Raw genomic sequence first — 14,018 nt, 5'->3', positions numbered from 1 at the left:
TACACCCAACATTCCTCTTTTTATTCTTTGCCAGCAATGTAATCTCTCCACTGTAGCCAGACATGTAATCTGAAGATGCACTTGTTACTCTCTGAGGCAGAAAAGCTTCTGTTCCTCAAAGGGATTCAGATCAGCTCACTGATCAGCTTGAAACTCCTTCGCTGGTTATTGGTGAAAACTTCTTCTCCCCAATTAAAACAGTGCCTCCCTCTCTACTGCATCTTTCTTTCCTGCGCTTTTACCTTCCAGTATCGATGGCAAGCCATCTCAATCAGCTCCAGCCCTCCAGCCAGCTTCTGCTGGACGGTGAACACTACAATCATAACCAGGACATAGAGCCTGAAGGAAGACCAGAGCCACAGGCCAGCAAAGCAGAAAGTGATGAAGCTGCTCCAGTACATCAGCGAGGCCGCTTTGATCAGACCCACCCGCAGCTCCGACTTACAAGGCGGCACTCGCGCGACGCCGTCCCTGTCGAAGCCCCGGGGCTGGCCCGAGTAGAAGTCGCGCAGACGGCTCTCCTTCTCTGCCCAGCGCTCTCGACACCAAGACTCCAACTCCGCAGACGAGGACGGGAGCGAAGAAACCGGATAGCGGCGGACGTGAAAGTGGATCTCGCGAGGGAATTCTCCTAAGACGAGGTGACGCTCTGTCTGCGGGATGTTCTTGGGGTACGCCACTGTGATGTCATGGACGGCATCCAGGTTGTCTCCTGCAAAAGGAGGAAGAAATAATCAAAAGGGCGAGATGTTGATATGGCAAGACAGGAGATTTATTTCCCTCTAAGATAAATTAATCAGCGAGGCAGAGATACATATTTTTCCTCTTAAAATCGACCGGCCAAATACTGAAAAATCTGAATGTTTTTCTATTATTTAAATGCATTAAAACTAAAAACTTCCACCATTTTGGCTCTTTAATACACGAACCAACAGGTGTTTAGATCCAGAAGTTGGTTAGGCACACTCTCATTTGGACTGCAGTTGCCACTAAATACATCTTGTGTTACCATGTACTTTCCAATGATGTTATAACTGTTATTATTACAGACGTTTGTTGTTTTGGTTTCACGGGTTTTTGCTTTCTCTTTCTGCAGGTCTACAGGAAGACTTCAAGGGAGTTGACTTGTGCTCTCTCTATGCTTTATCTCCACTACTGCTACCTACTTCCTTCCTTTTACAACTCTTCCCCACCTTTCTCCATTTTTTTTTTCATCTATTACATTTGAAGTAAACCCAAAGCAATTTCTAATAAAGTTTTCATGGCGAATGCTTCACTTGTGAAAGTAAATCTCTTGGTTCTCACCTTGACTCTCTGACAACAGTTCTGAGTGCCACACTGCTGGACAGGACACATTTAAAAAGAAAACAAAAAAACAACCGACAGAATGTGTGGTAACTAATTAAAAAAAAAAAAATCTGATAAAGGTTAGTGATACATGTGCTAATCCCCTGCATTTCCATACGTCCACCCTGTTCAATTAAAATCAAGATTTATTAGCCCATTAGACGCAGCTGATTTAAAGCCACAACAACCTCTACAGCACTGCATATCTGCAGTGCCCTTATAATAAGCAGGGAAGGCTAAATTAAATATCAGACGCATGAGGGGACACCTGGCAGCGCCCGATCCTGCACAGCTTAGGTAAAAATAGAGACGGGCGGGGAACAGTAGAGCTGGACGAAGACAGCGTGCGCGTGTCATCAGTCTGCTGCGCAAAGACAAGAGGCGGAGAATTAGCTAAGTCATATGATATCACAACACCTGCTAGGAGAGTTAGTGTCATCATCAGCAAACAGTGCGAATGGGGGTGAGACAGAAGGGCCAGATGTGGTATTAAAGACCTCCCTATAGGGGAGGAGAGGTTGGGAGGGGTGCATGCTTCCAGAATTAGCTGATGCAGAAACGTGAGAATCTCAGGGGATCTATGATGGCTGGCAGTGGGATGGAGCACAAGTCTGGGACTTAAAATAATAACAGGTACGAGCTCTGCTCTGTAAATGTCACTGGAATAAGTACAGTCATCATCGGTTTACTGATGGAAGATTTCCGTGGCGATCACGGGCTTTGTGGCCTGTTTACTTTTACTGTAACAAATACTAATCAGCTAAAAACGCACGCATCTGTCATCTGACCACAGGCTGACCGCAAGTGCACTGTCATCATGTTGAATATGGACGTTGCATAATCTCGAAAGCAAGCAGCTCATCCTGACCTTTTCTCAGTTTGTCCACAATGAAGGTGAATCCGGTGGAGCGGGGATGAAGCACATACTCCATTTTCGGAAGGTTATTCTGCGCAGCGAATGCATCACTCTTTGCTTTCGTGTCCTCTGCAGGGAACACACAAAATTTAAAAATGAAAAAAATCTCCAAAAGATGCTTCATCCTGTTACTCATCATTGGACATTTAAGTTTTGCTGGTTAGAAGATAAGTTGAATATTGTTCAGCTACATTAACATTTACATATTTATTTTGAAACTCATTGATTTGAAGTTAAAATAAGCATAATGGTAATTCAAAGAATAATCAGTTAATAGAAAATTAATATTTCCCCCTCTTTTTACTTTTTTCCCCACATTTTTGTCACATTACAACTACAAGCCTTAATGCATTTTCACAAGATGTCATATGATAAGACCAATATAAAGTAGTGCATAACAGTGAAACTGAAAACCTGAAGTGCGGTTTGCATTTAAAGTCTTCCCCCTTTACTAAAACTGAATACAACCATTCTCACATTAAATTTGCTCTGATCTATACATTTCTATTATAGCTTTGGCTTTATTCTTGGTATTGTTACTGTTTTGTTTATCCACAACTGAACCAGCTTCAGTCTTCATTACAGTTACCCTGATGGAGAAAATTATACCCACACCATGATGCTGCCACCACCATGTTTCACACTGGGTACAGTGTGTCGAGTTAACATTCCTCCACAGCTTGGAGGAATGTTAACTCGGCCAATGTAGGCCAATAAATGAAACTACCCTCCTTCAACTGTCCACTGTTTGTTAAACAGTGTCCACCTGGGTCTAATTCAATCCCAGCATAAATACAGCTGTTCTGTGTAAGCCTCAGTGGTTTAATAGAGAACATGACAGGAAAAAAATCCCAATGCGTCATGTTCTTTCCACTTTTCGTTTATGCACTTCTAGGCATATCACATAAAATCACCTGAAGTATATTAAAGTCTGGGGTCACACGGGTGTTATAAATTAAAAATCACAAGTCCCACAGGTGGCACATGGAGTCATTTAGACATTTTATTCCTAAACATAAACCTCTAGAATGAAGAATTAAGGGAGCATTTAACTTCTGCTTAAGATGCAAGAACAGAACTCCTTCATACTCTGGTTTAATGTGTCAAATTAAGCATTTAGATTTAAGAGGCTTAAACACAAATATGCACAGGAACACACACACGCAGTGGGACAAGTGTAAAACAATACGTAAAGCTCAGACAGAAGTCCTTCATGACGTGATCAGTGAAGAGGTTTAGCTGCCCTAAAGGACAGCGACTCGGGGCTTTGATTAGTTTAGCTGTGGTGTCCAGGGGCTTTAAGCAAAAAGTCAAATCCTGCCTGGCCTGAGAGATCAGAACCCTCTTGTTGTAATGACATTGTCGAGGACATGTCGAGGGATTTAGGGACGGTTTTGCACCTTGAAATTGTCCTTGCATAACAGTGTCAGTGCCTGAATCACGTCTCGTGTTTTGAACATTCATGCAGAGCCTGACGACTCCGACAGAGGCAAGCCAAGCCACCCTACAAAAAAACTGCACTGTTTACATCTCACCTGTGAGGTCTGTCCCCTCTGGGAACAATAACAGCTGCAGGGGCTCTCTGATGTCACAGAAGTAGTCCAGCATGTTTTCCAAATGTGCCTTGTCCATCTCCCAGCGACGCTGAATGAAAACAAAACAGGCCACCTGCATTGCCCAACCTGTAAAGTACACAAAGTTTTTTCCACACATAACCGATAAGTTGTTAATTTTTAACAGGCCTGCATTTCTTTCTAACACCTGGCGCTTAAAACTTAACGCACTACATTTGGAAATCTAGTCTGTAAACTCTTAAAGTTTTTATGATCTGAAACATCTGTTTGAAAAGCCACTTGTTGGAGGTAAATTTACCTTTAGATATACCTCCAAATATATATATTCTGTTGTTTCAGGAGTTATGGCTATGCTTTATCTGGCTTGTTAAACATAAAACACTGTGCAAATTTCTTGAATCATCGTTCATTTGTAATTAAGGGTGCATTCAGACCAGATAGTCCGGTAGACTCGGTTCGATTGGGGACTAAAATTGCACCATTTGTTACGTTTTCAGAACTGTAGTTTGCATTCACACTGCACGGTGTCAAACGACTGAAGAAATCGACACAAAACCTCTTAAGAAGACCGGCGCAACTTCCTTCTTCACAAAAAGTAAACAAAAACAGAGCGGTGTCAAATTTTAGCGGTTGTAGGATTTCTTCATCGATATACATTACTAATTTGGACATCGCCTGCTAGCCACTAACGCTAGCGACGCTCCTGCAGGCGCCATTACTACGCGGTGAGTCTGTCCACTAAACCAGGCTGTTCCAATGCGGGATGAGCAGGAATCTGTCACAAAATGATCGCAGCGCCTTTATTTCTTACCCGATTTCTATAAATATGACTTAAATTAAAGCTGAGAAAATTGCTGATGTTTGTAAGTATTCTCCCTTGATATAAATCTATAAGCAGTTTGATTTCTATCAAGATGCAAGAGAGGACTAAGCAAATTGCTCTTTTAAATTGCTAATTACATCATTGCTGCTGTTAATTTTATTAGTTTGTCAAAATGTAACAAAACCTGACTCATATACTTTATATATGAAATGTGTCATCCTATTTGATGATTAAATGTTCAAACAAACGAGGCAATTAGCCCCGTTTTTGTCATTTATTAGAGGTTTAAAAATCACAGCAGCTGCAGAGCGCCACAGCAATGGGGATTTAAGCTGGTAAACAGTAAAACAACTTTAAACCATTTAACCATTTATATTTTGCTTCTCCTCACTTTCTGTGTCAGCACGCAGACCCGTTGCCATGCCAACCGACACAACATCTTCGTCAACCCGCAGAGCAGAGAGTAATATATTGACCAGAATGTCCTGCACTGTTGCTAACTTCCTGCTTTTGGAAAGGTCTCTAGTCAGGTTGCATTCATACAGGTTTTCTACCGTTTTAGAGTTCACTACAACCGGACCGAGACCTAGGTTTTTAGGCAGAGCGGAGTTCGCTTTTTAAGTCCGTTTTGGAATTCAAATTTGCATTCTGACCTCCCCAAAAAATCGGACTTTCTAGACAAACGGAATAGAGTCTGATTCAGGACTCTAATCCTGGGTTGGTCCGAATGCACCCTTAACGTACCTTTCAGAAGACACTGTTAGTTATAGTTTATCATGTTAGCATCAACACAAAGAAACATTTGAATGCACGTCTCTGCACATCTAGACACTAAAGTAAAGAAGATTAAAACAGAAAGGTTGCATGATTTAAAGATTCATTTGTAAGTCCTGGATTTAGCTGTGGACTTTGACTGGGACATTTTGAAGCATAAAAATGCTTTGATCTAAAGAGCTCTGATTGCATTCCAGGAGCCGTCATGTGGGAAGGTGAACCAGTCTCATCTTTTCCCAGGGGTCAGGTCCACCTCATCAACTTTGAACAAGTTTTCTGTTACTGTTGAAGAAAAGCATCCTCACAGCATGATGCTGTTACTCCATGTTTCAGCCCTTCACCTTACCTTTCTGTTCAATTTCTTGATTGTAATGATTCAGGTGGACTGAATACAAATGAGCACCATGCTTTCAAAATTTTGCATAAATTTATTTTAGGCCATCAAAAACTTCCCACATCACAGTTTTGCAGTACTCCATATTTATATTATATAATGCTTACTTCATGATTTCATGATAAATTGAGGAAACAACTGCTACAGGCAAGCTTAAATATTACAAAATAAAGAAAAAAACATTCTGTGCCTTTAAAAAAATGGAGAAACAATGGATGGCTCCAGGCCTTAATGTTGTACTGTAATCTGTTATGCAATTATATTTGTCAAAAATGCCATGTAAAGCAGAAGCCATGTTGCATAAGTGTGCCAAAGAGTGTTTGTGTACGCGAGTGTGTGTGGAGAAGGGCAGGGGACCCAGTGCATACACACCGAAGCCGGGCAAGGCCTTGAGAGCAGCCTTGAGGCAGATCTTTTCCAGGCGAAGGTAGCTGTACCTGAGCAGACAACACCAGAGGAACATCCAGTCAAGACGGGTGCGGTGATTCATGATGATCACGCTGCGCTCTCCAGGAACGAAGCCATCCCCTGTGATCACCACCTTCACCCCAAACACCAACTCCAACAAAGACTACCGAGAAGAGAGAGAGAATGTGAGCCAAAGAAAAGGACAGATGGAAAGAACAGCTACAAGAGGGAAACAATAATCCTCTTTTTGTAGCTTTTCTCACTTTATCAAGACTCAACAGTGCTTTGTTCTACTCAGTCTTTAAAAACAAATCCAAATGGGAAGTTTACATGAAGTTGATAGAATGCAAACTGTCGGTAAGCTTAGGTACATACCACAGGGAGGGTGAGCCAGGTAGCAACGATTCGATCCGTAAGCCAGCGGTACCAAGCCGGCGATAGCAGCATGAGCGGCAGAACTGGACCCAGCATGACAATACTTCCGAAGAAACTACCTAAAAATAGTGCCATAATGAAGAAGAGGCCCCGCGCTGACACAGCCATCTGTAACAGACAAGACAAACGAAAATTGTATTTACTCAAAGAAAATGACACCATCACTAAAGAGACCATTAAATAGAAAAGTCTACTTCTTCTAAGATACACGGATGGTGCATCCAAACTTTTGACAGTTCATGCGTGTGTGTAATTTATTCTTCACTTGGAACATTTGCAACATGAAACAAACATGATTATTGACACTTTCATCTACAATAACAACTGCGGTGCTGGAGATCATCGGACATATTTTCCCACAAACAGTGGAAAATCCAGACCAGACATTCCAAGCGTGGAATGTAAATAGGGGACCTTTTTTGACGATGGGTGATAAATTGGGAGTCTAAAAGTCACAAAATCAAGTTTGGTTGAACCTATTCTGATAAGATAATGCATTAGTAAACTAGCTTCATATGGTTTGTTTGAGAGGAAAATGGAAAGCAACGCGTTTATTGCTCTTGAAGTATTCTGATTGAAACCACATCAGCGTTCTGTGTGTTCATTATGTGCCTTTTAGTCAGTGGAGGCAACGCGAGCGCCACTGGATCCGTGTGGAAAGAGAGCTGAGCTGTCATGCTTCAGGAATTTAAAACCAAAACTAAGGACCTTCAGTTGTCCAGGACATATCTGGTGACTGAGGATCCCGTATCATTTCAATGACATCAGAGGGACAACAGATTCTACTGCAAATGTTGCAAACGTGAGGTTTTCCCTTTGATAAGTGAAGGTCTAAGCTGATTTCTAATGACCGTATCTCTCGTCTGTGACTTTTAAACAAACTGTACATAAAAGTGTGGCACAGTTAACATCAACTTCTAAAAAACAGAGAAGAATTTTTCTTGTTTTAGAAAGGATATATTTCCGACTCATCAAAAAGATTTCAATTGAAATATTTGAACTTTAAATATGTTTTTATGTTTTAAGACTTTTTTGACCATGATTTAGATTTAAAATATCAGATATGGGTATTTTATTTTTGCCTAAATTGGTGCTTTCCTGCTTCAAAGCAGGAAAGCACCAATTTAGGCAAAAATAAAATCTAACACATCAATCTAACCTAAATTCACAATATATTTTTTGACAACAGGTTTTACCCGACTTTTTAAATCCTAGTTTTTAAGTCAAACCATGTTAAAAGTACACTTTGTTTCCTAGATGAACACAACAGCTGAAAAATAAAGTAGAGTTATTGTTTTGATTTTAATATCTTCAACACACAAATGTGGCTTTGATAAAAGATTTTACATTGGTTGTGTAACATGCAAATAAAACCAATGGACTCATGTTTTGCATATTACACCATGAGGACCTGAACCGAATCAAGCCCCATGCTGACGCAGCAAGTCAATACTGGTGCTTTTGGGAGCTTTATCACCCACCAGGTGTTTCCCTCTCCTCTATAACCTGCAGCTCACACATTTCCACCTCAATTACTCTCATAATTGCATAAACTCTTGGGTTTAAAGCACTCACTCATTATCTTGCCCTTGTTGACACTCTCTTTGGGAGCATGACACAGCAGTTCTCATGGCAGCGACCACAGTGGCTCAGGGTACATTTAAGTAATGCAAGCACGTTTGTGTGTATGATTATGCCGGCAATAAGGGTTTAAGGGTTACTTGGCTTAATGATGGAAAATGTGAGGCAGAACTGACAAGAGAGGATAACAGCCTTGCTCAGCACAACTGCTACAGTTTAATTCTCAGCAAATGCAAAAAACACACCTTTGGGTGTCTGCTGGAAGAAATGCAGTCTTGTGTAGTGTTAGGAATAATACACCTGGAGCCAGGGATATGAAAAGTCAACAGCATTATGAAATCCCAAACACATTTCGCTCTGCAATACACAAACACCAGGGAAGTAACAATTTACGTAACGCATCCACGGAAACCTTTGTTTTCATAAACCAAGACTAGAAACACTCGAGCGCTTCGCAAGTCTCATCCATTTCGTTGGCTACAAATGTATTTAAATCACCATAGAAATAATCCTGAAAACACTTGCCCAAATACAGCCGCACAAAACTCCCAACATACTCTTCAGTGTCCAAGTCTGGATATTCTGGCAGCGATGTAGCATTCCTACATTTAGGCTAAATTCAGACATCCCAGCAAAGCAGAGTCAAAAGTTCAACCTTGTCTCGGCTAAACAATGAGCTTCAAGTGGTTTGTTCATTTGTGTGAGAAATAAAGAGAGATGAAAAAAGGCACATGAATGAAGTAAGTGGTGCAGGAAATCTAAGGTCAATTAAATGTGCTCTATCTGAACCATTCACTGACTTGGAGCAATCTGAGGATTGTTCATCCTGTTCATAAAATGCATCAAAACTGAAAACTCCCACATTTTTAGTGCACATAAATACGATAGTTTGTTATAATCTTGGAATCCGTTCATCGTTTTTGTTTTCATGGATTCCAAATCTACACCCTCTGGCAAGAAATCTGCAGTCCACTTCTTCCCCTTTTATGGTCAATCTTTGTTACATTTATCTGCTTAACTGTATACACAAATAAGTTTATTTGACTAATTCTTGGAAAGGAAATCAAAATGCCTGCAGGTCAGTATTTAAAGAAATCCAGAAATTGGCAGCCTGTACAAGCCTCATCTGTGCATCTCTATCGACCCTTTATCTATCTAAAACTACTTCCGATTTGCATCAACACGAGAGTACACAATGGCCTTACTGCGTTTCCAACAACATGCAAACTAATAAGTTTATCTAATTGGTCATTTCAAAAGAAGCCTTTATAGACTTTTACACAACTTAAAAAAAGGTTCCACTGTTAAAAGTTTACTGGGAACATGTCACAAAACCTCTGCTGACATAATGCACCTGAGTGGGCTGTTAAATTTCTTGTGAAGAGTCAAGCAGTGGAAAAAATCTGGTTTTCCACAGTACACTGATAAGGTTAATATTCGTTCGAAGAAGTACTTTTTAAATAATTTCCACTGGAATTTTTCTAAATAAATTAAAAAGGGCAAGAAAATAGATAGAAAATTACTCAAAACTAAACATTTTTTTTTTTTTAGGTTTTACAGGAAATGCACAAGATAGTTTCACATCCTGCTTTGTGGACAGAGCCCACTGTTAACATTAGTGACTCCATTTATAATTTCCTGGTGGTGAAAAAGAGTCTATTAATAAGCTCTTAAGTTTAGCAGCAGAGCACAGGCTGGCTTGTTCTGAGTTTTCTATTCTTCACAATGTTAAGTAAAGCTTCACTTTCTGGTAAGAATGACCCTCATTAACCCTCATCAGTTCTGTTAAGGTCCGTACTCTTAATTTAAAAAGAACAAAACTGTGGTTATGGAAATGGTCTCCATGGGACAGTTCCCAGGCATAAACCACTGCCGAGCAAAAAGAACACTAAGGCGCCTCTCACATTTGCTAGACAACATTCTGATGATCCCCAAGACATTTGGGGAAATTTTCTGTAGACTGACAAGACAAAAGTGGGACTTTCTGGAAGGTGTGCATACCATGACAGTGCCATAAAAGTGACAGTATTTCAGAAAAAGAGCATGTGAAGGAGCCGTATTATGATCTTAAACATACTGTTTAATTTGGAGGAATTAGAGCAAAATTCCTCAATGGTAAAGTAAAGGACTCACAGGCAGCTACTGACAATGCCTGATGCAAAAGGTGGCACAAACAGTTGTTATGCTTAGAGGGGAATATTCTTCCACATAAGACTTAGGTTTGTTTTTGTTTCTTTGGAATAGCCCTTTTTTCCATAGTAAACAAAATCATGACTTAGAACTGCATTCTTTTTAATCAGGTTATGTTTGTCTGATTTAGAATTTTGCTTGAATTTATTTGTAAAGGCAAAACTGAATAAATCTGTAAGTGGAGAAACTCCCACATTTTATTTTTAAAGCACTGTATGTTTATGTTAATATTAACGCATTACAGTGGGGCTGGGCAATAAAGCTAAAAAACATCACAATATTAGGGTTTCATATCAGTCGATTTAGCTTTTTGTTTTAAATAGCTGAAATATTCTCTCCTTTTTTAACAACAGTTTCCTCTCGAGCTCTTGCTGTCATTTCCTCCCTTCACTTCACGCTGTTGTTTTACTTTTAAGTGTTTATGAGGCACAGTGGCAAAACCTGAAATTGCAGCTACACCTGTTACCAAACAGGGTGTTGCTAGGTAACCAAAGAGTGAGTGAGTTGGTTGGTTGATGCCACCAACCTCGCTCAGCTTGAAGGTGAGAGGTTGAGCAGCTGAAGCCTTTCCTCTGCCTCTGTAGTGTGGCCACTGTTGTTGCCAAAGTAGTCAAAAAAAAAAAAAAACAGGAGCCAAAACAACAATCAGTAATTTCTGATCTTCCATCTGTCTTTATTGTATCTCTCTCCCTTTCATTATGAAACAGCAGATGCGCAGATTAGCGCTGTTTAGACAACATCATAATAACAACGATACGTGTTATCACGAGTATTTATTTTCCAACGCACTAACATTTTCCACCATCCATGGGTGGGGCTGAACCATGAGGAACCAGGACGAAAGTGCGGGTTAGCCTAAATTGCACCTGAACCTTTGAGCTGGAACAACGCCACATGGTATTTCATCACAGAGCACACCCAAGTCAGTAATAATATTCTGGGTAAATTACAGCGCAATTAAAACAATGACATACAAGCATAGACGAAATGTAAGCGTCAGGAAACTTGTAATAAAAATGAAACAAATTATACAATTAAATAACAAATTATACAATTGTCAGCTTATGTTACAAACGCGTGATGTTTGGGTTTAATTAAAGTTAAATGCTTTACTACTGTTCAGACGACGCCAAACTAGGCTAATGTGCTAACTTAGCAAACCAAATGAAAGAGAAACTATAGTTTGCCTAGGTTCATAATACTGCAGTTACAGCTTGCTTTTCACGACGTATTGTTGAATATAATTACACCCACCTTTTGTGGTTTTTTTTTTCCACACACAGCCGTTGTTAAATTCAGATGTGCCAGTCACGTCAGATCCAAATTAGCTGCAAGAACTTAGTTGCGACCATAGTAAAAGCTAGCACGTTGCTAACAGCTGCTAGCATACAAATCTAACCCAAAGCAGCGTTACTGGGCGCAGCTTCACTCCCGGTCAGGTTTCCCTCATGCATCCGCTGTTCGTACCGCTGAGGTGAGGCATCATTAGAGCCTCTGGGACCGGAGCAAAAACCGCATCGAAATTTCTGCAATCTTAATCAATAGACGATGACCTCTCAACTTGTTACCTCTCACCTGTCCTGACACATAGCCATCAATGGGGGGCGCTGTTGGTGCAAAGTACTATGTCAGTGTAACCAGGGTCATGATCTAAAAAATAAATAATTTGCAAAATAGGTACTTTTATATGCAATACTTTAAATTAAGTAACGAAAAAAATATATAAACCCATATCTTATTTTTATAATGTGCCATTTTTTAAATGCACAAGTGTTTTGTTCAGTGTTTTCAAAATTATTTCTAATTTCCTGTGCAACAGTTTATCATGAGATAATTTATTTGAAAGCAACCGTACTACAAACAAATCACCTTATCTATATTAGGTGATTTGTTTGTATCACCTAATATATTGTTAGTCACGCCCATTTACTTTGAGCAATGTATTTTAAGGCAATGCTGCCAGATATAATTATGCAATAATTAAATTTCAATTAAAATTAAATCATGTTGCCTTTCAACATCTTATGATGTTTCTAATAAATTTGTTTTATGTATTATTTTTTTATTAAACGTTTTTAACATGTAAATATTTACTTCTAAATTATTTATAGAACGTATGCATTTTGTATTTAAAATAATACCAATATTTTCTTACCAACTAAATTAATTTAATTTATCCTCAATGCAACACAGAACGATAACCTAATTACATCAAAACAAATATACAAATAGCTATATTTGTTGTGAACGCAAGAAATGCTAGTTAATCCTACAAGTCAGTATTTCTTTAATGACTCGTCTTGAATTTTCTATCGGTTGTTGCAATTTCGGCACATGATTCCTGACAACCACAGACAGTTTATGGAGCAAAATTATTATGAATTGGTTTTTATGTTGATAGTGAGTGTGATTGTTGTATTTTTATCAACTGTCCAATCAGCAACACACATAAAGCTTTAAATGGATGTCTGAAAAGGGATGAGACGACAGGCAAAATATGTATGCAGCACCCACTACTCATAGTAACTGTGTATTTGAAATGTAATTAATTGTACTGGTCGATTAGCTTTAAATGCCATTATTTACATACAAAAACATGACAAATGATAAGATAAGATAAGATAAAATAGAAACCTCATTGGAGCATTTATTGTTGTCACATCGCCATTCACGAGAAATGCTCATGGCTTTATGAGAATGGAAAAAAACTCTCTAACACTTATTCATCTGACTAACTTAGCAAAACACCATGCTTTTAATTATTAATATGGGATGGAATTGAGTAAAACTCAAAAACACACCGAACGGTTCATTAAAACACATTTTTGTCCCTCACTGGTTTAAATAAGTGTTTAAAGAGTAAATAAGCTGCAGTTTGTGCACTGTTTGAAATGCTTTTCTTAAAAGGTTGACTTTTGAAGCCATCTGAATGTTTTTAAATGTTGAAATCCGTGAAATAAACACCCTCTAGAAAGCTATGTCTAACCTTTAACTATTTTTGTACTCACTAATCATTTTTCCATGACTTAGGGAGTTTTTGTTTTTTTTTAATGTTACCAAGTTTCTCCCCGAAGATTCCTATGTAAGTAATACATCCAAACACATTAGGTATATCATTATTTTCTGCTTCTTGAATCCTCCGGCATAGCCTTTTAAAGCATTGTAAATCCATGCATGTGTCATTTGTTTCTTTTAAAAGTCAGTTATGAGGTGATGTGAGGCAACAAATTACCTCAGCTTTCTGTGATGCGTGTGCACAGACTGGTCAGTGTGTCTGAGAGTATCTGCGGGTGAACACATGCACTGTTATGTCTACGTGGTTTACGTGAGTGCACATGGTGGCAGAGTGAGTGAGGCTGAGATGGACTGACAGATGGGGTAAAAGAGAGAGTGCACTTAGTCAAACTCAAGACTTTTCCATGACCTGCTCCCCATGGCATGCACTCTATCTGAGAGACTGAGTGAACTGTATAGTTTTATCAGTATAAACTTCTCAAGGGTCAATGCATCACTTCAAAGAGGAACGGAAAAACCTTGCTTTGTAACAAGCTCACATGTTTCTTTCTTTTTTTCTCT

At 39.3% G+C, this 14,018-nt stretch overlaps 1 protein-coding gene across 2 annotated transcripts; it reads right to left on the bottom strand.

Moving 5' to 3' along the window:
- Nucleotides 1–212: 212 nt before the first annotated feature.
- On the bottom strand, nucleotides 213–12,041 carry lclat1 (lysocardiolipin acyltransferase 1). 2 transcript variants are annotated; one of them, XM_032546421.1, is made up of 6 exons: nucleotides 11,697–12,041; nucleotides 6,612–6,779; nucleotides 6,201–6,399; nucleotides 3,799–3,945; nucleotides 2,216–2,332; nucleotides 213–712 (listed from the first exon to the last, which is right to left on the bottom strand). In XM_032546421.1, exons 2-6 carry the CDS (start codon nucleotides 6,777–6,779, stop codon nucleotides 213–215), a joined length of 1,131 nt encoding a protein of 376 aa, XP_032402312.1. In that variant the 5' UTR covers nucleotides 11,697–12,041. The 2 variants fall into 2 exon arrangements, with proteins under 2 accessions (XP_032402312.1, XP_032402314.1); XM_032546423.1 differs by lacking the exon at nucleotides 11,697–12,041 and adding an exon at nucleotides 10,969–10,988.
- Between the last annotated feature and the right edge of the window lie 1,977 nt (nucleotides 12,042–14,018).

This window comes from Xiphophorus hellerii, chromosome 19 (genome assembly GCF_003331165.1).
Source record: "Xiphophorus hellerii strain 12219 chromosome 19, Xiphophorus_hellerii-4.1, whole genome shotgun sequence".
Lineage (NCBI taxonomy): Eukaryota > Metazoa > Chordata > Actinopteri > Cyprinodontiformes > Poeciliidae > Xiphophorus > Xiphophorus hellerii.
This window is presented reverse-complemented; position numbering and strand designations above follow the sequence as displayed.

Bases quoted from the DNA above. Each gene is read 5' to 3' on its own strand.
- lclat1 (XM_032546421.1), bottom strand. From the start codon at position 6,779: ATGGCTGTGTCAGCGCGGGGCCTCTTCTTCATTATGGCACTATTTTTA. The intron at 2,333-3,798 runs GTGAGATGTAAA...TGTTCCCTGCAG, and splicing joins AGAGGGGACAGACCTCACAG to AGGACACGAAAGCAAAGAGT. The intron at 713-2,215 runs GTCAGGATGAGC...CTCCTTTTGCAG, and splicing joins TGTGGACAAACTGAGAAAAG to GAGACAACCTGGATGCCGTC.